The sequence below is a fragment of the Salvia splendens genome, chromosome 12 (genome assembly GCF_004379255.2).
Source record: "Salvia splendens isolate huo1 chromosome 12, SspV2, whole genome shotgun sequence".
Taxonomy (NCBI): Eukaryota; Viridiplantae; Streptophyta; class Magnoliopsida; order Lamiales; family Lamiaceae; genus Salvia; species Salvia splendens.
Window position 1 is genome coordinate 31914221 of NC_056043.1, and position 23113 is coordinate 31937333.

General features: G+C 38.8%; 4 protein-coding genes across 6 annotated transcripts; 1 reads left to right on the plus strand and 3 right to left on the minus strand.

Annotated features, from left to right (window-relative positions):
- Positions 1 to 1589: 1589 nt before the first annotated feature.
- On the minus strand, positions 1590 to 4831 carry LOC121759378 (GATA transcription factor 24-like). Its single transcript, XM_042154937.1, has 7 exons — positions 4459 to 4831; positions 3583 to 3666; positions 3359 to 3492; positions 2712 to 2822; positions 2418 to 2523; positions 2099 to 2155; positions 1590 to 2014 (listed from the first exon to the last, which is right to left on the minus strand). The coding sequence occupies exons 1-7, from the start codon at positions 4747 to 4749 to the stop codon at positions 1937 to 1939; spliced, it is 861 nt and encodes a 286-aa protein (XP_042010871.1). The 5' UTR covers positions 4750 to 4831; the 3' UTR covers positions 1590 to 1936.
- Positions 4832 to 5657: 826 nt separating this feature from the next.
- LOC121758779 (costars family protein WS02710_H03-like) lies at positions 5658 to 7266 on the plus strand. Its single transcript, XM_042154172.1, has 2 exons — positions 5658 to 5812; positions 6806 to 7266. Exons 1-2 carry the CDS (start codon positions 5732 to 5734, stop codon positions 6998 to 7000), a joined length of 276 nt encoding a protein of 91 aa, XP_042010106.1. The 5' UTR covers positions 5658 to 5731; the 3' UTR covers positions 7001 to 7266.
- LOC121758778 (KH domain-containing protein HEN4-like) lies at positions 7233 to 12437 on the minus strand. Its single transcript, XM_042154171.1, has 7 exons — positions 11608 to 12437; positions 9308 to 9736; positions 8954 to 9226; positions 8414 to 8704; positions 8242 to 8324; positions 7727 to 7841; positions 7233 to 7566 (listed from the first exon to the last, which is right to left on the minus strand). The coding sequence occupies exons 1-7, from the start codon at positions 12400 to 12402 to the stop codon at positions 7432 to 7434; spliced, it is 2121 nt and encodes a 706-aa protein (XP_042010105.1). The 5' UTR covers positions 12403 to 12437; the 3' UTR covers positions 7233 to 7431.
- A 1959-nt stretch (positions 12438 to 14396) lies between these two features.
- Positions 14397 to 22776, minus strand: LOC121758301 (protein EXECUTER 1, chloroplastic-like). 3 transcript variants are annotated; one of them, XM_042153712.1, is made up of 17 exons: positions 22683 to 22776; positions 22468 to 22575; positions 21529 to 21717; positions 21240 to 21467; positions 20953 to 21177; positions 19108 to 20878; positions 18582 to 18698; positions 18355 to 18420; positions 17818 to 17924; positions 17261 to 17342; positions 16102 to 16842; positions 15871 to 15994; positions 15606 to 15775; positions 15341 to 15415; positions 15173 to 15265; positions 14920 to 15060; positions 14397 to 14837 (listed from the first exon to the last, which is right to left on the minus strand). In XM_042153712.1, the coding sequence occupies exons 6-16, from the start codon at positions 19534 to 19536 to the stop codon at positions 14968 to 14970; spliced, it is 2097 nt and encodes a 698-aa protein (XP_042009646.1). In that variant the 5' UTR covers positions 19537 to 20878; positions 20953 to 21177; positions 21240 to 21467; positions 21529 to 21717; positions 22468 to 22575; positions 22683 to 22776; the 3' UTR covers positions 14397 to 14837; positions 14920 to 14967. The 3 variants fall into 3 exon arrangements, with proteins under 3 accessions (XP_042009646.1, XP_042009645.1, XP_042009644.1); XM_042153711.1 differs by having other exon boundaries at positions 14397 to 14768; positions 22468 to 22714; XM_042153710.1 differs by having other exon boundaries at positions 22468 to 22714.
- Positions 22777 to 23113: the final 337 nt, after the last annotated feature.

A 23113-nucleotide genomic window follows, 5' to 3' on the forward strand; every position in this document is an offset into this window, starting at 1 on the left:
CTGATTGCCAGGGTCTGATGTAGATGCACGAGAGGGCGCACGGGTTTCCTGGGATGCTCGGGAGCATCGACTGTATGCACTGGCAGTGAAAGAACTGTCCGACGGCGTGGAGAGGCCAATTCACAAGTGGATACAAGGGCAGCCACCCGACGATGATCCTCGAAGCCGTCGCTGACTATCGGCTTTGGATCTGGCATGCTTACTTCGGCGTAGCCGGGTCGAACAACGACATCAACATCCTCAACTCGTCCACCCTCTTCACCGACCAATGTAACGGCAACAGCCCGGCCATAGAGTTCACTGCCAACAGACGACAATACCATATGGGGTACTACTTGGCCGACGGCATCTACCCACGGTGGCCAGTTTTCCTAAAGACGGTCAGCTGCCCGATTGGTGAGAAGAGGGTTTTATTTGCGCAAAAGCAAGAGGCGGCGCGGAAGGATGTAGAGCGGGCATTTGGGGTGCTCCAATCACGGTGGGCAATTGTGAAAGGGCCGGCTCGTTTCTGGTACAAGGAAGTCATCGCCGATGTCATATATGCGTGCATAATCATGCACAACATGATAGTCCAGAGTGAAGGCGGAATCATGAGCGACATGATTGAAGAAGTGTGGGCTCGTAACCGCCGTCGCTGAGTTTGCGTTTTTTATTATTTCGCATTTTAATGTATTAATTTTTATTAAATGAATGAAGTTTTTAAAATTCGTATTATAAATGCATTTTATTTTATTTTTTTAATTCGTATGTATTTTGTAAATATTACAAAATTGATGATGTGGCGCGCCTTAGGGCGCCCCACTGCAGGTAGAGAAGGAGGAGGATAAAAATGCTGACGTGGCGCGCCATAGGGCGCGCCTTAGGGCGCCCCACTGCTGATGGTCTAAGAGCATTGGCAATACTGCCCTTTCCACCGCCCTAGCCACCGTCTTGCAGGATGGCGAGTAAATAGTTCTACGAACGAATGGATCATATCGATTTGGAAAATGTAAAGATTTGTACAAGTTATACGTTTCGTCGTGAGGAAGGGCACTATTGCAACAGCCGAGTCGTGGGGGAAGGGGAGGGGTGCCCGAGAGCACGGGTGAGCTGTAATTTTTTTAATATCTTTTACTCCATAAAATACCCTACTTCCATTTCATTTTTTCATCCATATTCCTCACATTTCACTACTCCACATGAAAATTCTATAAAAAAAATGGCTTTTGGTCACATTATTTCATTTCTTTACTTTTTTTTACAATAATAAATAATACTCCTCCCGTCCATGAAAAATAGTCACATTTATGGACGACACGAGTTTTAATGAAAAATTGATAGAGTATAAGAGTGCAGAGGAAAAAATGGGTAAAGTATACGAAAGAAGAAAAAAGTAAGAATGAGGTTGTTTTTCGTGGACATACTAAAATTGCAAAATAAAACTATTTTTCGTGGCCAGAGAGAGTAGTAGGTTCCTCCGTACGTGAGTTAACTCTAAAATTCGTAGTAGTAGAATATGAGACCCACATTTGAATATCTTATTCTTTCACACGCACACACCAATATCTTTGAACACACTGATTTCAATTTAGATAAAAAAAATGAAGGTATGGATGCAAATCAAATATAGATTAAATAAAGATATGGTTGCAAACAGCAATCTCTCAAACATTCTTTGCTTCCTCACAATCTTGAGCATATTGATTACTAGAACACTAATCCAAACGAATATTTACATCTCTTGTTCAAAATTCTAAAACAGAATGGCATCATCCATTACTCTCCACCACAAGGAACAATGAATGTCGAATCAGGCCGTACCAGATTAGAGGAGGCATCACGTGCATATCTGCCTCGACGGTATAAGCACAATCCCAAGTTGAGAGATTTCTTACAGGTGACTCGAGCCAATGCAGATTACTGTTGGAATTTCAACAGGCACATTGATACTCGAGGATTAGTTGTCGCCACAGGAAGATGTGATCATATTGGAAGGGGTTATGCCGGGGTTCTCGCCATTTGTTTCCCCATCGAGCTGTCAAGGAGAAGAGCGAAAACAAGGCGTAAGAAACGCGAAGCTCAGCCTTACAATTTAATACTACTGTTGATAGCCACTAACCTTAATAGGATGCTGCTGCATTATTATGGGAACTTTTGTCAGGTCCCTCAAAACTCCCTGCAAATCAGGCATTTGATGTTTAACCAAACGAGGTGTATTAAAACTTGGGAAGATTTCAAATTATAGTGAAGCACCAAGCTTGTTTCGATGATCAAATATTACGAGCTAAACGACAAAATATAATTATTTGTGTGAAAAATGAAACTTTCATTCAGAAAATGAAAATTTCCAATTAGAAAATAGAAAGGAAAAACTCATGTTTGAGCTACTATACACAAATGGAAAAGCTACATTTGTCGAATGACACACACATACATACCTTGCTGGCCCACTTGAGACCACAAGCGTTACAAAAAGTTCTTGGCCCGTCTGGTCCACGTCGCATCATAGGAGTGGCTTTTGAGCTGATCCCACAATGTGTACATCTGTTGAAATCAAGCAAGAGAAGTGTTTCAAAGGAAGTCGTCAAGTAACAAACTGAGAAGGTAACTGCTTCAGACGTCAATTCAAAGGCAGCTTATATCATTAATATAACGGCCAGGAAGCATAAGCCATTAAGATTCACCAGCTAAAAAATACAAACCATAAAGATACTAAATATAGAGGCACTCACGAGGTTTCCGGCTCTTCCGGGCCAGTATTCCCATTCCAATCAGCAGAACATGATCCCGGTTCGTCAAGCACTGATTTTGATGATGTGAACTGACCTTTCTTACGCTGCATCCTGGAAGATGGCATACGCATGAGATATATATGACATTTTGATATATAATACGGAGTGTATGAATAAGTTGGTTGAGTGGGCTCAATCTACAAAACATGCAAATAAATCTCTTCCAGGCACATTCGTATACCATTTCAGACAATAATTCCTATTTAATAAGTATACAATTTAAAAATTCAGTCCGCTATACAAGGTATTAAGATATAAAAGCAGCAACAACTCGAACAGAACCTTCATTTGTTTGCGAAACCATTATCTACAGCCGTATAACGCAACAATGTGCGCAAACAAAAGGAACAATAAAAAGCAAGTTATTTTGCTTTTCGATTCGATTTACAGTAATAAAGAGAAAGCAGGTACAAAATATATCTACTTGAAGCAGTTAGAGTAAGGAACTGCAATTAGAAGACTTCACTGAATATATGATAATGGTTCCACGAAACTTATACTGCACATAATCATAAAAAGGTTCAACTAGAAACATGATCCAACAGAAACAGTCAGCACTTATTGAACAATCTCAAACTCATTACAACCTGAGGGCAACTTCTTTGCGAACTGTATAACGAATCTTCTTTTCAAAACACCGTTCTTTCCTCTTCTCTCTAAACCGGTTCAAAGAGGCAGCCCTTTGAGGCTGACTTGACCTTGCCGGATAATCACCCACGTTCTGTTTAAAGTACATGCCAAGGAGTAAACAAACGATAAATCAGTTACCAAGTTGAGAAATCTGAGTTCTTGAAAGTCACACCAACCATACCCTATGGTTCTGAGGTGTCATCCTCGGAGTAGGAATACCAGTCGGCACTTCATACCCACCCAACAATAACAAAACTGCCTGAACCTGAAACATCAATAAACAAACAATTACTCCAATCCTTGCATAAATCATCACAAGGCCTTCTAGCCCTCCCAATACACATAGAAATTGGAGTTCCGAAATTGCAACAGAACTCAAGAATTCCCCAAATCACAATGTTTCACACCAATCACAATCACAATCTACACTAACTTCAAATCCTTGGAGAACTCATTACAAGGCCTTCTATCCCTCACAATACACATAAATATTCGAGTTCCGAAATCGCAACGTAGCTCAAGAATTCCCCAAATCTCAACCAATTGCATAACAAGAACTAACTTTCAGAAAAATCAATAACACCAATTCAATATCCTCCACACCAATCACAATCACAACCTACACTAACTTTAAAAAATCAAGGTCACATCAATATATAAAAAAATGGAGGCAATTACAATCAAGAAAACATCGATAAAGAAAAAAAATCCTTCTGAACACATCACAAGGCCTCCAAATACACACAGAAATTCGAGCTCCGAAATTGCAATAGGACCCATAAAATTCCCCCAAATCCCAACAAATTGTAAAACAATAATAACTTCCAGAAAATCCAATAACCCTACTTCAATTTTCCCCACACCAATCACAATCAAAATCTCCACTAACTTCAAATTTACACAACTCACAGCAATCTCGAATTGGGAAAATCAAGGAAAGAAGGCCAAACGCAATCAAGGGCTAAACTGAATTCAAATCACAAACACAAAATCCCCTACATTGAACACACGCAAAAAGGGGCAATTAACGAAAAAAAGGGGCGATTAATAAAAACACCTTTTCAGGGGAAACAGAGTCGAAGACATAAACTTCCCCCTGGAAGGAAAGGGTGAGCTGGTCGGCGGGGGGATCCGACGTCAAATCGGGGGCATAGAGAGCGGTGTCGAGGGCGGCGAGGGCGTGCGGCGAGTGGGCGGCGTCGTACCTGATCTCAGAAGAAGGGTGGTGGTTGGTGTTTTCGGGGTCGTTGTCGATGTCGTCGGGGTCGTTGTCGGCGTCGAGGTGAGGTGTGGGGGGGTGGTCGTTGGCGGCGTCATTCATGGCGGAAGGGTGTGGCGTTCCGTACATGGGAGCTTCCAAGATTTGGCTGCCTCCTCCTTCCTCAGTCAACTCTTGTATTTACAAACACCATTTTTTTTTTGTTTAATCGAAGAATGTCGTGGATAATTAATTATTTTAATTGTAATTAACAAATTTGGAGATTTTGTGGGATTTGCCCTCTCTAGGGCCCACAGTGGTATGGTATGCACACACAACACAATTGAATTATTTAGGTATATGAATTAATATTGGGCAGTAGAAAATGTGAGTAAATGGGCTTAGTTAAGCCGACAGCCCATACCAAAATAGTCTAATAGTAATTTTTTTATTAAATAAATAGCGCTCGTGTTTCTGTGGTTGGTAAGACATTTTTCCTCTATCTAATAAGTCGAGATTCAATTTTTTACTTTTACTATTGTTCTATACACAATTTCGTCGTAGTCGAATTATATGTGGCTTTTGCCGAACCAAATCTAATTAAATAAGAGGAAGAGATTCGATGAAGATCATTAACAAATTTGGGTATAAACAAGATGGAATTTTGTCTAAGAATTATAAATTTTTGGACGTGGACTTGATTTTATTTAGACATAAAACACGTCATTTACAAATTATAACTAGTTGAAATGTTATCGTTGTTTTTCTTATCCGATTATGTATAACTCGATTTTGCTGAAATTGAGATCTATAGAAATTCCAAACATAATCAAACTTGATGTTTTTGTGACCAAATTTAAATTTCACGTAAAAACATTGTAAAACTAGTTATCAATAACTCTTAATTATTTTATTAATTTTTTTAACAATTTTTTTATTGACCTCCAACAAAATAGGCGACGAAACACAAAAATCATGACATGTAAAATTGGAGTAGTATTTTTTTTCCTTAAAAAACATACTACTCCGTATTAAAAAACGGCAACCAACTATAAAACCAGAAGCCATTTCAGAATTGAAGCAGCAAATATCTGAAGGAGAAAACCAGATCCCATCTTCACAATCCAAAATCATGAACGTAGACGAAGAGGTGGAGCGTCTCAAAGAGGAGATCAAGCGTCTCGGCAAACCTCAATCCGACGGCTCCTACACGGTTCTCTCTCTTCGCATTTCTCCATCTCTTTTCAATTCCTCTATTATGCTCCAATTTCTGTATTATTATGCTTCAGATCCATCCGCCTCAATTTCCCTAGCTCGATGCTTTCCGCAGCTCAGATTGTGCGGTTGTATCATCAGATTTATCTTTTTTTTCTGAATTCGTAGATCTAGGAGTTTTGTGCTTGCTCATGAGATTTATGCGATCGCATGCCTTCTAGATTTTGCTGCTTACAGTAGTGAGATTCACAAATTGATTGATCGGAAAAGCAAATGACTTTGTCTAGGATCAAAGAGTGCTGAGTATTTTTTGTGCTATAGCCTATAGATAGATTTCATTATACTGAAATAACTTGAGGCCTACCATCCGTTGTCGATGATGCCTTGATCCGTCACTGTATTGCTCGATCGGTGATCGATGATGATGAGCATTTTAGCTAAAGATAGACCAAACATAGATTGGACTTTTTTACTGCTTCGTATTTCGTCTTCAAATTATGCACTTTCTTCATCATAGCAACAAATCGATCGTCATTACCTGACCAATTTGCAGTTTTGAAAGTAGATTATGTTGATTTACTTTATGATTACTTGCTGCTCATAAAGAAAGTCTCTGTCAAAGGGCATTAGCATGAGATGCTTTTAGCTGTGTGTGATGTAGAAACATACTCCTTCCTCATTTTGTAGGTGACAAGATATATGGAGTATTACCTTCCTTTCATTACAAATTGAATCAGAAACAATAGAATTAGGGTGTGCAGGTGTTGGAGAAGGTTGGATTGCCTAATTATTCTAATGAAAGCACTATGTATGGCAACTTTGTTTCCCACCTTTATCTCATTTGCACAATGGATGTATTGAACATGATATTAGGTCTTTAAATAGATTCATTCTTCTCCATACACAATAGAAAGCAATACAAAGAAGACACCTTGTGAATATGTTGACAGAGGCATGTATTCTTACTTGGGCATCATTCTTACTTATGCAGGTTACATTTGGTGTGCTATTTAATGATGATAGGTGCGCTAACATCTTTGAAGCTCTAGTTGGAACGCTGCGTGCAGCAAAGAAGCGAAAAATTGTCACATACGACGGGGAGCTGCTGTTGCAGGGAGTCCATGACAACGTCGAGATCAAGCTGAAAGCAGAAGCAGTACCAAGTGATGCAGCTGAAAGTACCTAAAAGGATGTGGTATAAAATCCTTACAGCTTGGACGAGCTCGCCATTTCCCTATTGTGTGAAATCTGTGTTGTATCTACCGAGATGTAAAATGGATGCTACAAACTTCTCATTTGCAGAAGACCTACTGCATTTATTGTTTGATGTATTTTGAGTTTCTGAATTATGGCGTGTTCGACCATTTATGCGTTGAGTCAAGAAATTGTGAACATACAATGTGGTTGGTGTAACTATAAACACATGAATCCAAAATCTTCATTCTGTACTAATCTGTCATGCCAAGGATTACATGTGCAGCATGAAGAAACTAAAGTGCTTATGAAATAGATTGAGCAATGTTACATAAGCACTACTAGTTTGGCAGCTCCTCTATTTGAGAAGATGCAAACTAATAAAGAAAAAATAGAATCTTCAAAAACCTGTCATGTTCGTTGCTATGATCCAGACAGTATGAATGCTTGGAGTAGGCTTTGGGCCGCCTGCGTTTCATCTGTTGTCCCGGATATAACAACTGTTCTATCTGTCGTTCCAGGGCGAGCTTCTTGCAGTATGACCGTGGCTCGGGATATCTGATGGCACATTCAAACAATGCTTGATGTCATAAATATTGAAGAAACTCATCAAAAGGGCAAATAACCCCAAAGGATTTTTTTGGGGTTTCTACTAAAAAATTGGGCTGTATTCGACATCTCTAAGTAGTTGTACGATTTTAATGGTATATCCATTTACCTGGCGCAACCTAGCAAAATCAATATTGTTCTCCCCGGATATGGAGCCAACCGCAGCCTCAGGAACAACGACCTCTACTGTCATAGTATTTGCTGCGATTGTGGGTCTAGTTCCACTGCTTGTACATATAAAAGGAATGTCAGGGTATTATTTCATCAACTACGAATTTGTATTACTACGAGCACAAAAGCCAATAAATAGCTGGTTGAAGGAGCTGGCATGACATCAATTAAGCTTTAAAAGTTTTAACAGCAAATAAACAAAGTCTACTGACAAATATATGCCACCTAACCAGAAAGAAAGTGCACAGTGCGGAATGTGTTGATGGGCAAAAGTTTGATATTTACTAGCATTTCTAGGTTTATACGAGACAATCTATTATCCATTACGTGTTCCATTGATTCTGTAATAGATTAGGCAAATTAGCAAATACTAAAACATTTCTCTTTTAATGAAATATACTATCCCAGAGAGTTAAAGCAACAAGGTTTTGCAGAGTTGTGTGTTGTGGTAACCTGCCGATTTCTTCACCACTTTTAACAGTAGCTAAACTTCTGCCATTAGCCATAATATTTCCCTGGTTTACTCCAGAGAGAGCCTGCAATCAGATTCGTCCAGACCAGCATAAAGTAAGAGAACGGATAATAAGATACAAAAGAAGAGAAAGTATTAATGATCAAACCATACCATTGATGTGAATGAACTTGGTGTCAACAATCGATCGTTATTATTGGAAATTGCAAGATGATCCATGCTCTGAGTTAAGGATTTGTGCTCGTTGGTTTTGTCTGAGTCAGCTAAAGATTGATGTGATCCATACGCAGGACGGTTTCTTACAATGCCATATGCATCATTGTCAGTCCTTGAATAATTACGATTCCTGTTACCATTCAACATTCTGTTGGAGAACATATTATCTCGCAATCTACCAGTCACCTTATACAGAGCATCTTGCACATTAGCAAACTCTCCTGTAATCTAAGCGAAGAATAATGAGACATCAGCATGCATGTAGCAATCGTGGTGAGAGAATTGATATTAAACTTTAATGGAAGAAGTATGATTCAGATTTAAAAGGTATTAAAAGGTTAATTTTTGTGAATCCCTGACAGAAATTTTGCATGATAAAATTGACAGCAGTCAGCCACTCAAAACCTTTCTAACTTTTCCAACTCTATTGTGAGTCTATTTATCTCCTAGATCTATTACACACTTTAACTGTCGTACCTGTAAAACTTCTTCATTTTCAGAGGCACAATTTGGAACTTGGTCACCCCCAATGATCCTTAGGCTAGTACTAGTCATCTTTCTCATCTCTGAAATGATCGCGCCTCCTTTTCCCAGTAGGCAACCAACTTGGTTTGATGCCAACAGAACTCGAGCTGATACAGGTGATTCTTTTGGATCTGAACGGAATCCCTTCAAAAGACCAGTCTCTGTAGATCTAGTAAACACAACAATAGTTGCTTTCTGTGCAGGTGAGTATTTAGATTCTACACTCTACGAAACAACACACCAAAGAAAAAATCAACTGATGCATATGAAATCTAAGAATTACAATACAGTGGAATCAAACTTCACCTCCATTGCCGTAATGGTTATCAATCGTTCATCACAGTTTTCTACAGGTGACCCAATACTTATAGAAGCACCAGTTTCATGTTGAATAGCCTTGACGATACACCCTCCCTTGCCAATAATGCTGCCAACGTGTTCATTGGGGCAGAGTATCTTAAAAATCACTTCTAGTTGTGGTATTGTAGGGCTCATATAGGAGACCTTCTCAGGTACTAATGATGTACCTCCTCCCCAGGAATGATTTATATAGTTCGAAGGTGTAGGTTGCAGTATTGGGCTCTGCTGCTGGGGCAGATCAACAGTTTGAATTGGCAAGGGTTCTGATTCAAGCCTAGTAGGATATGATCTTGTTTCCTCGGAAGGTGGACACTCTTGAATGCGACTAGTGACAGCAACAAGTGCTTTTTTGACAGCCAAGCCAAGACCTTCAATCTGCAAGGACATCCACAAGAACAACCTTTAGCCACATCAGTATTCATCAAATGATATAAAGCATCCACTTTTTTCATTGGGAAGAGACTACTTGGATATAAATTACAATGACATCAAAGATTCGAATTTATCAATCGCATTTAGTACATCTTTTATCAAATGCTAATAGAAAAAGCTAACATACAAGTAGAGTCAGAAAGCCTCTTGGAAATGGAAAATAATCTTATACTACTATTTTAGCAGGACCTGATCATTCATATTCACAACGTTGGTGCCAGTACTATAGAAATAAAATGGTGATGGCAAGTTAGGAAAATTTATATGCATTTAATAATATAAAATTACAAATAGTATGCACGTCCTCACACCTTAGCAGTGAGTCTTTAAAGTTAAATCAATTCAGATATAGTAATATATATCTACCAAAGCTAACCAAAGAGTCTCCTGTTTCATATTGGGTGTATTTTCCATAACAGATTAAAATAAATGCATTTGCATTGTGACTGGATTCTGGAACTCAAGCCCAACATGCATTGTTTTGTAATCTACCAAGTTAGGTCATATATGCAGCCAAAATCCATAGTAATTATTTAGAACGAGAAAATCACAAGTAGCACCAACATGTTTAAATCACACCACACCTAGGTACAAATATTTGTTGGGCGTCCAAAGGAAAACACAAAAAATGTCCATGTTTTAAAGGTTACAGCGTATTTTCTTAAGGAGTAATGAGCTAATGATAGAAAAAGAAGCCTTTGAGTGGCTTCAAACTCCAGTCATCATGCGCAAACGTTGAGAGAAAGGAAACGAAAGGAGAGGAGGAGGATATGAGGAAAAGTAGAGAAGAAAGAAAAGAGAGATATTTTCAGTGCTGCTTTCTACATCCAAGAGAACGCCTATTTATAGCCTACATGCCAAAACCTTATCCGCAAGGTTGGCACATGTCTAACAATCGCCTACAACATGCGGCACATCCTAACCCAATAACAGAATGCTAAAACGAAACAGATAATGGCCACTTGCTAACAAACCAAATCTAAATCATAATACACCGTAATGTTGCATGCATGGGCAGCCCTAGACAAAGTCTCGGAGATACTTGGGCTTCTGGATTGGATGAGCTGGACAACGACACTGCTGGGCGTGGGGTTAGGTTACTGGTGAGTCACGTATCTGGGCTCAAGATTAGAAGCCGATTGCACCGTAGATGTTAGGCCCGTATCAAGTAAGTTCATTCCCCTACCATAGGGACTACGTAAAGAAAAAGAAGCCAGACATGACAACGAAGCCCACCAAATTGGTTGAGCGTATTTGAGGTTTTGAGCATCTAATCGTGATCATACAAAATTACAAAATTTAAAAAGAAGTATTTTCCAGTTATAACGTTGTCAAAGAAAAAAACAAAATTACTTCAAAAGTTTCAAAAGAAATCCAAAAATGCTTCATCGTAAGTATTTTAATTTATAAAAAAAAACAGCAGGCATTGAGATGCCGTGCTGATTGAGAAAGAACAACTCATCTCATAAATGAAAAGATCGATTGGGTTCAACACAATCTGTTTCTACATTCAACAATGTGTTCAACTACTTCAACAAGTCTACACATGACGTGAGATATCCAACATCGGTCGTACTAGGTTTTATCTATATATCCTAACACACAAAGTAACCCCTCCTAAGATTACAAATTCATCTGATATAACAGCTTCTAATTTTAAAGGCGAAACATCTATCGTGCTCAAGTTCATTGCTCTTAGCTCTCTATCTGCTATTATTCAGTCCATCAACGCAAGCAAACAGTTCAAACACGGAAACTTAAAAAGGCTCACACAAAGCAACCAACATTGTAAAGCAAACAACAAATTAAATGACCTCAACGATTTCATCCATGGATGGTAAATTCGAATAATTCTTCTCCACCGCCAACACTTTAATCTTACAACCAGTATCCTTCCTAATCTTCTCCACCACCTTCCCCCCTTTCCCAATCACCGCTCCCCCATGAAACTTACTCACCAGCAGCCTACACGAAACCACCCCGGAAATCACCGCCTCCCCCTCCGCCGCCACCTGCACCACCCTCTCAAACACCCTCACCACCCCCTCCTGCCCCGCCGAGACGTCAAACCACACCTCCTCCCCTCCGCCGCCTTCAATTTCGGCGCTCTCATTGCTCTCCTCCTCGGCGGAGAGCTTGATTCGCTTGACGACGGCGGGGGAGGCGACGACGCTGATGACGCGGTTGTCGGAGGAAGGGGGAGGATCCTCGACGCGGATGCGGGAGCTGGTGAGGAGCTGGAGGTGCTTGATGATGTGGCCGGATTTGCCGATGAGGCCGCCGATGCGGGAGGAGTGGCAGAGGAGGCGGAAGGCGACGTGGCCGGGGGGGATTAGGAGCGGCGGCTGAGGAGGCTTGGAATTAGGGCGGGTGGCGGCGGCGTAGGAGTTGGAGTTGGAATTGGAATTGGGGCCGTGCATAGTGGTGGTGGAGATAGGGCTACTTTTTCTGCCTTGCTTTTCACTCAGTATTGAAGTTGAAACTACTTCGGATTTAGTACACACACACTCTCTCTCTCTCTCTCTCTCTCTCTCTACATTGATTGATTTGGTTTGAGGAATTGCAGACGGTGAAAATCTAGGGGATTTTGAGCTGCTCTCTCTCTCCATCGTTAGATACAAATCATACAGCGTAGATACATACACGGAGTATGTATGAATGTATCATCGTTTGTGATACTATAAAATAGGTGTATTTTAATGATCAATATGTATAATTAGATTTGTGATTGATTTGTGATCACATGATCGTCCTATTTGATGAAGCAACCAATGCAATTGTAGAAAACAATACAAATTAGATGGTTGAATCTTAGAGCATTCCCAACGGTGAGCAGCAGCTCACCGTCCGTCCTTGCAGCTGGCAAGGACGCGCTCCGCCACCATTGCGCTCTTGCCGCTGGCAGGGCGCTGCTCTATGCATAGAGCACGTCCGTGCCAGCGGCAAGAACACAGCGCGTCGACGTGGCAGCTTCCGATTGGCCCGTTGATTTATCATTTTTTATTTATTTTTTTAAAAAAATCGAAAAATCTGAAAAATTCAAAATTAATAAAAAAAATATTGTCTCACTTCCTAATAAAATATATCCATTCTTTCCACACTTTTAATTTATTTTTTTCATTATTTTTACCCCAAAATTCATACTTTCATATATAAATACTCTCATTTCAAACACAAAAAATGACACTATACTAAACAACTCTCTCAATCTCAATTTTAGGATTTTAATTATGTAATTTTTAATTTTTAGGAGTTTAATTATGTAATTTTTAATTTTTAGTATTTTAATTATGTAATTTTTAATTTTTAGTATTTTAATTATGTCTTTTTATTTTATTTGTAATTTGTAATATTTATTGTGGTTTTTTAATGAATTTTAGTATTATGGAAATGTTATTGTTTAATTGAATTTTAAATTAATTGTGCTCGTCCTTGCGGAAGAGCACAGTTGTGGGTGTTGTGCTCTTGCCAGAGAGCAGGCATGAATAGTACCGTCCGGGCCCACAACCGTGCCGCTGGCAAGAGCACGGTTGTGGATGCTCTTAGATTTTTGCTCCACGCCACCATCAAATTGTATTCTCTATATTCATAACTACATGTCTTATTGCACTTTACTATATTTCACATATAAATCTCACGGTCTGCTAATTTATTTTATTAAAATTAATATAAATCTCACGGTCTGCTAATTTATTTTATTAAAATTAATATAAAAGATATACAAAATTCACATTCCATTAGTATTAATATTTTCTATCATTGTTTTCATATTCAATCCACCACTTTTATCTAGTTAACATTGTACTCCCTCCATCCCACAGAAGATGACTTACTTTCCCTTTTGATTTGTCACAATTAAGATGATTCATTATTAAGAATAAAACACATTTATCTCTACTTTATTATTTTTTTATTTTACTCTCTTCACTTAACATATAAAATAAAACTGTATAAAATCTTGTGCCGTCCAAGGAAGAGGTCATCTTCCTTGAGACGGAGGGAAGACATCAACTATTCAATTCATCCAAGGAATGATGGGATTGGAGTGTAAATAAATTTGATTTACTAGCTATAGTCACATTTAGTGAGTATTCAACAATTTAGTGAGTGGATTTCCATTTTCTCACACTAATATTAGAAAAGTCATGCATAACTTAGTGAAATGTCTTGTGCCGTAACATATACTTAAGTTCTTGGCATCTTTTTCATCATGATATTTAATTTAATCAAATATGACCAAATGTCAATGCATGATTGGTTAGTACTCTCAATTAATCCACATTAGCATTATTTATTTTATTTTATACATTAATTTTGATCCTGATACCTCCGGAGTTAATTAATTTTTAGTAATAATTATTTAAACTCTAAGTTCACTTTATTCATTTTCTCTAACTTCAAATAAATAAATACAAATAAAAAACTATCCAGCACTTAAAAAATTTGTAAATTAATGGTAACGTGAATCAAACTAGAGCTATGCTCATAAAAGGTGATCACATTATCTAGCAACGCATCTCTCTATATATACTCATGTATATGGAGCCCTTTCTCAATACAAATGCCAAATCAAGGACATAAAGTTTCAGGCCTCAATCACACATGAGAACATAACAAAATTATGACATAAATTAACTGTGTTTACACAGATTACAAAATAAAACTGCTCTGTGAAACTATGAACCTATAGGGAAATCCAAAGCATTATTATTCCCATACAACATTGGATGCTGAACTTGCTACCAATTGGCAATAGATATATACACATTCTGAGGACAGGCTAGGCATAAGTTAGATCAGCCTGTTATCCAGTAAACATTATAACTCAAAAAATCACGGTTAATGTCAAGTCGACTACCGCAATGGTTCACATAGCTCACCGGGAAAGGGGTCAGCTACAAGGATTTGTTCTGATTGCTCGTCTTCTCCAACTTCCCACGAGTATGAAGAGAGAGGGCTCGGGCCATAACTGCCACTTCAATTGCACAAGTACCAGAAAGGGAAGTGAGTCATCTTCGTAGGGATAGCGGGGACATACAATTATCTGTTTAGTTACAGCTCAAATTCCATGTTTCAGGCAACTTTACTCACAAAGGGAACAAACACAAAGTATATTGGACTCTTACCTATGAGCAAATAAAAACAATAGCATCCGAATTTGATGGGACAAGTACTCAATCCATCAGCCTGAGTCGATTGAAGAATACCAAGAAGTGGTATTCAGGAGCCCAGTAAACAAAACCAACAACAGGGCCTCCTTTGATATACTGCACCAATTGCATAAGAAAGAATAGGGATCAGAAACTGAAGTTGTTTGGAAACCTGCAAAAGGAGTCATATCCAGAGTTGAGATTATGGCAAGTCAGCTAGAAAACTAACCTTTCCATCCAATATAACAAGTTCACCATCAACCCATCGAGGATTCTGAAATCCAGACTCGGCTAACCTTCCTTGACCTCTATATCGAGCAATCTGCAGGTTGATTAACTTAAGAGTGGTAACAGGATATTATAGGTATTAACTGAATACAAAGAGTATACAACATACCACCCCAAATTCTTCAGGGATAATCCCTTTATGTGGAAGCTGATACTTTTTCCCTACTTTTGCACGAAACGCAACCTGCGAGGGAGAAGATTATATGCTTTGTTGATAGATGGTAGTAAGCTTTGGTATGAGAAGGCCACTATTTATCAATCTGAAGTATATTACAGAGTTATGAACATAGTCTCCAACTGACCATAGAACATAATACATATAGCAATCAATGAACCTTGACTGATTCAAGTAGGTAGCCAAATGAATGAACTACCTGGCCAGCTGGAACATAAGCATCTCCAGTTAATTTAACAGCTTCAACATACTCATAAAATTCAATTTTCGAAGGTTTCTTTGTGCTCCCATCCTCATTCCACTGGCCAAATCTCCGCCTCATATGAATAACTTCTGAAGTGTAGAGCCCATGCGCACCAATGTATAACCCTGATAAACATATATATTTTCATAAAGCTACTGAAACTGCATTGAGCCATGAGAGAAAAGCAACAATACATGTGTTGAAAATAAATATTAATCACCATTTAGTGGATCTGAAGACGAAGAAGCATCAATGCGACTAAATGTGGTGGACCCAGAGAGTGGCTGACTGTTTCGAGCTTGATTGAGTGTAAGGTTTATTAGTTCACCTACATCTCGAAGAACCTGCAAGTTGATGAAATTATGCCTGGAATAGAAAGACTAAGGACGCACCCACCTTGGAAATAGTAAATGAATCTCCACAACTACAGAAATACAGAATGTAAACCAACCTTCATGGGAATCTTCCCTTTGCCAATGGATTTAACGAAATCAAGCATAAGATTGTCGATGCTACGCTGGCCTGGCAGTTTAGATCTTTTGTTTTTTGCAGACTGTCCATCTCCACCAGGTTGGAGCTCATTAACATCTTCCTCCACTGTAAATGTAAATGTCATCCGACCCTTTTTCTCTAGCCTTGCTGGAACACGAAGCAAGTCTTTAGCATGGGCACCACGAGACAATTTCTGGAGAAAACCATCACCAACAACGACCTGAAGTGCGATTTGATGTTGGTCATCTTCGTCAGCTATATCACTACCAGAATCCAGATCAGTGTCACTGTGCTCGTCATCATTTTCATTTTTAATATCAGTGTCACTGTGCTCGTCCTCATTTTCACTTTGAATCTCAGTGTCAACATCTACATTTTCTATGTCATAGTCCTTTTCTTCATCCTCTTCATCTATTATTTGTTCAATCACCTTAGATATTATATCCCTGTCGACCTTCTCGGGTGCTGTTACTTTCACAACCTTGACTTTCACACCAGGAATCATGTCTTGCAGGATATTATCAAAACCAATATCGTCATCCCTATCCTCACCGTCTTCTGTATCTTCAGAACTTCTTTCGAATAGCTTGCTTTTGTTATCTCTTGCATCAAGAGAGTCCAGGCTTCTGGAACCCCCTGATGACTTGAAGGATGGAACATAAACATCTTCCGTAGTTCCTTTGCGCTTTAAGTAAACGGCCTACAAATCAAGTAATTAATATATTTTCATATTCAGGGCACATGTATGTGCATGTTGCATACAGCGTGTATTCTCAGGTAAAGAATTTAAGTAGGCCTTCCCAATGCAAATACTGCCTTCTTAGTAATGTGAAAGAAAAGAGGCAGCAGAAGTGTCCTGCATTTTACAATTCCTACAGGTAAAAACAGCGAAAGTAACAAATGATAAATCATCCAAATATCCTATATCCATCAATACATCCACAGAAGTTGCACTCAAAAGAACTATAATTCAACCAAATAAAAGTAATAGAATGGCATAACCGCAAAAGCAGGACAAGAACAGGAGTGAAATGTGTGCATGTTCGAGTGCACTTACATTATAATAGTCATAGAGCACACATAGATAACTAGAGAACCTTGAGGCATAAGAAAAATACCTGCTGCTTATAATCACCTTCTTTATTGTCTCTTAGGTACACTTCAAACACGGGAGCACCGACCGAAGCTGTTGCCAACTGCCTGCCAAGAAGTTCAAATGGAAAACAAAGGAAGAGATGGTGAACTTGATCCAAAAGGTATCTGTAGAACTTGAAGGCAAAGATCTAGACTCGCCATGAAAAATCTAACTTAACTTTTAGGGAATAAACATCAGTGAGGAAAGAGCTACCTGAAAAAAGTGATAGTTAAAAATATTCATCATGTTGACCAAATATTTTTTTTTGCACATCATGTTTATATAGGAAGAACAAGGCAAACACACACACACAGAGAGAGGAAAAGAACTAATAGAAGGATAGTTCAAGGGTTGCTGAATGCCTGAACCCTGAATACCTGAATATATGTCACACGGCTAACTAACTTTTTTTGCTAAGAATTTTCAACCGAAGAAAAATAATCTTTGAAGATTGTAAATCATGAATAGATGCTATGTAGTTAATGTCTGATTCTACTCATAAATGATACGAGAGCTATATACAGTGAGAAGTAACTTTACCTAGGACTATAACTTCTAGCAATGTATCTTCCATACTCAGCGCTTATATGTATAATGCGACCATAAGGATCATTAGTATCATCTGAAGTTCCAGCCCACCATCCAACCTGAATACCAGAAAAATTGTTATATAACCTAGTTCTTAGAGAAAAGAAACATGTGTGCGCACTCTGGTCTTTCTTATTTAACACTAATAGCAAAATGACATCAGAATTCAAGTAAACAAGCTTACACGATGCAAGCACATGCTACTAAATGATGATAATAATAAAACTATACTACAATAGCAATAATATTAATAATTTGCACCAATAATTCCAATTGGACAGGTTGTAATCAGACTATCCCTTGAACTTGAAGAACCAAAATATTTGACGCTATAAATAATTTTCATTTTGCACATTCATCATTGGACTAAGCAAGTAAAAGACTAGTACATGTATAATGATGGGTTTTAAAAACAGTCAACCACATATATTTACGGAATGAAGGCTCAATTTGCATTGGCATCGTGATCTAAATTTGAGGGTAACTCACCAAACCAGCCCCTGCATGATCACGTATAAGAGCTGCATCTCCATATCGCTCTGCCTCCACAGATTTCTGCAATTGATTGAATGATACCAGAGCATTTAAATCGAGCAATTAACTACAAAGACATTGCATGCAAGAATAACAAAAACATAAAATACTTAATAAAGATGATAGGTAATGAACGTAAATACATCTGGAAACAAAAAAAACATGCAGGACAGGGACGCAACCTTTAGATAGGACATCACCCTGCCAACAGTGTCGCTCCTAGCAGCAGCTGCAATTACCACCTTTATCCTAGCAGCCTCTCCATAATCCTCCCTTTGAATTGCAGTAGCTAACTGAGACTGTTAAGAATTAAGACAACAATGTCAGTAAAAGCCCACAGTTCATCCCCCTCCAGAAAAAAAAGATTAACGAAAGAGGCGGACTACATTAACCAAAGATGCTGCATGTCCCATGTGCAACATCGTGAGTTTTTTCAGAGGCGAGACAATTTGTGCTTCCATCAAAAATTAGAAGCATATTTCTTCACATGACTATCACAAATCATGCCTATTTCTTTACTTGAATACATATATTCTCACATTCAATTGTGCTAATTTCTTCATTTTGATGAATGATATTCGACATATATATCCTCGTTAAGAATACACAACCTAGAAACACTTGCATATAAAATTCAAAATTCAACTGTAAAAAAGCTTCTAGCAGCTTATTTCCAGAACTGAACAGAAACAAATGAATATATAATACCTTCAAAATCGACACAATGCGCTCCTGCTCATCAACCTCGACGAAATGTTTCCTCCACCTCTCCCAATCCCACTCCTCCTCTCCATCCCCCCACTTCTCCGCCACAATCAGCGTCCCATCCGCCCTTTGATCCCTCAACGAGCTCAAGTAATCATCAAAACGCTTAATCGCATTTCTAATAGTCTCCTGAATACCAAAGTCCCACCACCACGCGTCCTCAGCACCTGAATCGGAGCCATCCCAGCCGCCACTTCCCCTATCGTTGCAACGGCAGCAGAAAGGGGATTCAGGAACCCTAGACAGAGAAACTCCCGATTGCAATTTTTTCCTGAGCATGGACGAGTTGAATCTCGAATGAAAAAAGTTCAGCTCCCGATGAATAGGATCCGTGTGCGGCGACGGGAACGTCGGCGGGCATATCGACGCCATTGTTGAACACCTCGCACAGCACAGAAAAAAGTAATCGATAGACAGATACAGAAATTTACACCCTTGCTATCGAAATTCACGAAGCAATACGAAATTGAACACCGTGTTGTTATTACTACTGTGAATTGAGAGAGAGAGTAGAAGGAAAAAGAAGAAGAAGAAGGATAAGGATGATAGAATTTGATGCTGACTGACGTTGGATACCAATACAGCAACTTTTTTTAGAGGTTCTCAATTTTCTGTTAGATTTTTTCCGATTTGTTTATAAATAAATTCATATATTTATGAATTTTACTTCTGATATTTAATTAACCTCGGGAATACTACTTCCTCCATTCCATATTACTGGAGACATTTTATTTCAATAGGAGAAAAATTAGATTAAGTGAATTAAATAAAGAAATAACAAATTAGAAAATGAAAAAAAGGTAGAAATGACAAAAGAATAGTAAAAAGTGAAGAAAAATGTGTTAAATTTTACTAAAATAGAAAATGACTCCACATTTTAAAATTGAGGTACTCTTGTCACCACATTTTACTACTAGTATTTTAAAATTTTACATATTTCTATTTATGTTTTTCTTTATTTCGACTATATAATTTTTGAAACTTCAATTTTGCTTGAAATAAATATTTACTTTAATGTGTTACTAAATAAATTATTATAAAAACAATTTATTTATGAGTAACATACAAAAAAAATGGGACTCTGGACCATTACATAATTTTTTGTTTTGATATAAAATTTTGTATACTTCGCTGGAATTTTGTTACCTATTATCACAAGTTTATCATACCAAATTAGGATTATAAATTTTTTAAGAATTTGTGATGACTTTTATTCAGTAAAAAATGGTTTGCAAAGTCTCACAGTTTACCACAAAACACAGCATTGACGTTTAAAGAAGCATGCAAGTTGCAATGTTTATGGCAAAGGCACATTACAAATACAACAACAGCAAATTCCTAGTTTCTTCCACATCTCATTAAACTGCAACAGTGGATCAGCAATGACCTGGGGTTCGAAATCGGGCTTCACGTAATGAGCAAGCAAATCTGCATAGATCTCGTACCGGGCAGTCATGCGAAATCCCCACTTGTCCTTTAGTTGCCGGCAGAGGTTAAGATCCATGTCCGATATCAGCAAGCCATCCCTGTACTGGGACAGAGATGGCGTGCACGAGGAGTCGGGCGCTGAAACATAGCTGGAACCATAGAAATGCCCAAAATCTGCATGCTGTGGCTTCCCATCCCCTGAGGTGACTGGATTTGGGAAATGCTCAGTCCCAACACGATTGATCGAACACACAAAGTAACTATTCACTATGGCTGCATTACGTGCCTGCAACATTAAATGTCCGATTATTACAAACAAAGTACTACTAGTAAACAAGAAGAGGGTGGTGACAAGGGTACCTAAATGGGCCACATTGATTCGCTAAGTTCACCGACAGTTGCTGATGAGTTAAAAACTATCTCGGCACCATTTAACCCGAAAGCTAACCAGTTAAGGGGATGATGCCTCCCATAACATATATTGACAGCAATCTTTCCATAAGCCGTCTCGAACACAGGATGCCCGGTGTTCCCTTCCATATAGTACGTGCTTTCGTTGAAGTCCCCAACTCTAGGTATATGATTCTGCAATGATTACTTTCAGAGGCACGTTCGTGTGAGAAAATTACATAGATGCATCATTTTACCTTTCTGTGCTTCCCGATTATGTTGCCATGATTTCCAATTATCACAGCAGTGTTCCAAAGTGTCTCCCCGTGGTTCACGCCCCTTTCAAGGATAGGGCTCACTATAACCATGTTGTACCTCCGAGCAAACTCCAGAAGAAATTTTGTCGACTCTCCATCTACCGGCTCTGCAAACTCACACCATTTCTTCTCGCGAGTGCAGAATGCATATGGCATCGTCCACGCCTCCTGCGTTGATGGGTCCAAAGTTAGTCTGCAGAGGTTTGTTGACTGTTTATAGACAAAGTACCTGCAAACATGGTATGTTGACCCCAGAAGCGCCTGCTGCTTCAATGATCGGTGTCAATTTCTCAAAGATGCCTCGTTTCTGATCAAGGAACGGTTCTGTAGTTGGAAGAGCTATAGAATTCTGAACCAGGCCTACCCTCACGCTGCGAGGCTCTCTCAATGATTCCTTATCAGCACGAAACGAAAACGCCTGCGTATATGAGGAAACAAAGAGCAACCGACTGGTGTCACAATTACAGTGAAACAAATGCAAGAACTCATACTTTCCATGATAACTCCCTCAATATTTCACACACATCTCTTGACACAAGATGCACAAGGAAAACATCAGCATCTCAATAGCATATGCTTTTTTTGGCAGCTAATCAAGTGAAAGACATCACTCCATGTTTCCAATATAACTAATTTAGAAGGCACACCCATGGGCAGCCGTCCTAATTAAATCTTAATTGCGATTAGTAAACACCAACCGGGGATTAAAAACGCCTCGCGTCACTGGGAGCAAAAATTTGATGGACCAGACATGGGTGTGTTGGCCAACCACATTTGCATAAATCTCTAGCTCTCTTCCTTTTCCTCTCTCTCTGAAGATTTCTGATTATTTTTGCAATCGTGTTTGGCTAGACATGCCACATGGCAGTGTGTCTAGACTACTCTCGACCATCAATTTTTTACTCCACGGGGAGTGATGATGAACCCTAAACTGGATATAATTAGGGTGGATGCACACAAGTTGTTGCCACCAAATTTAAAGGCCATCAAGTAATTTTGATTCATATGATTGACAGACCATCATTTCAGCAAACAGTTTGTGTGATTCAAATAGTAGGATGAATTGCTATGAACACAAATTGAATGAAAACTGTGAAAAACTACTTCTTCAAGGTTGAAATCACCAGAGAAATAAGGAAACGCTCACACACGCACTACGCGCACATACCTGAAGATCAAAATCATGGTTTACGGAAAGAGATTTAGCAGGCTAGGGAAGAGCAACAGAATCAAGTGTTTTCCCACAGTTTAGCCCAATAAGCAATCGGCTAGCTTCCTATCGCAACGAACAGCATCCATCGAAGAGTTTATCATCAGATTACTCAAATCGGAGGGAATTGCAATCAGACAAAAATTACTAATAAGTTATGGTGTTGATCTGACCTGGAAAAGGTGGGGAGGAAGGGAAGATTGGAAGAGGCGCAGGGCCGGCTTTGTGTTTTGAAGGGCCCTTCGCCAAGCCGGATGTCAAGGCCCCATACTGGATTATAAAATTTATGATTACATCTAATTATCAATGTCTTATAACAAAAAAAACTCTCAATATTTTTTATTACATTTAATACTCAATGTCTCATAACAAAAAACTCCGTCGAGCATTTCTTGAAGCAAAATCAGCAAGGACGATGTTGAGATCAACATTCTCCAATATACCCTTCTCAATAGAACATGTAGCTAAGCCATTCAATCTATCTTGCGACATAGTTGACCTCAAATAATTTTTGAGCAATTTCAGCTTTGAGAAACTCCTTTCAGCTGAGGCTACAGTCACATGTATGGTCAATAAAATTCGATATGCAATAGAAACATTTGGA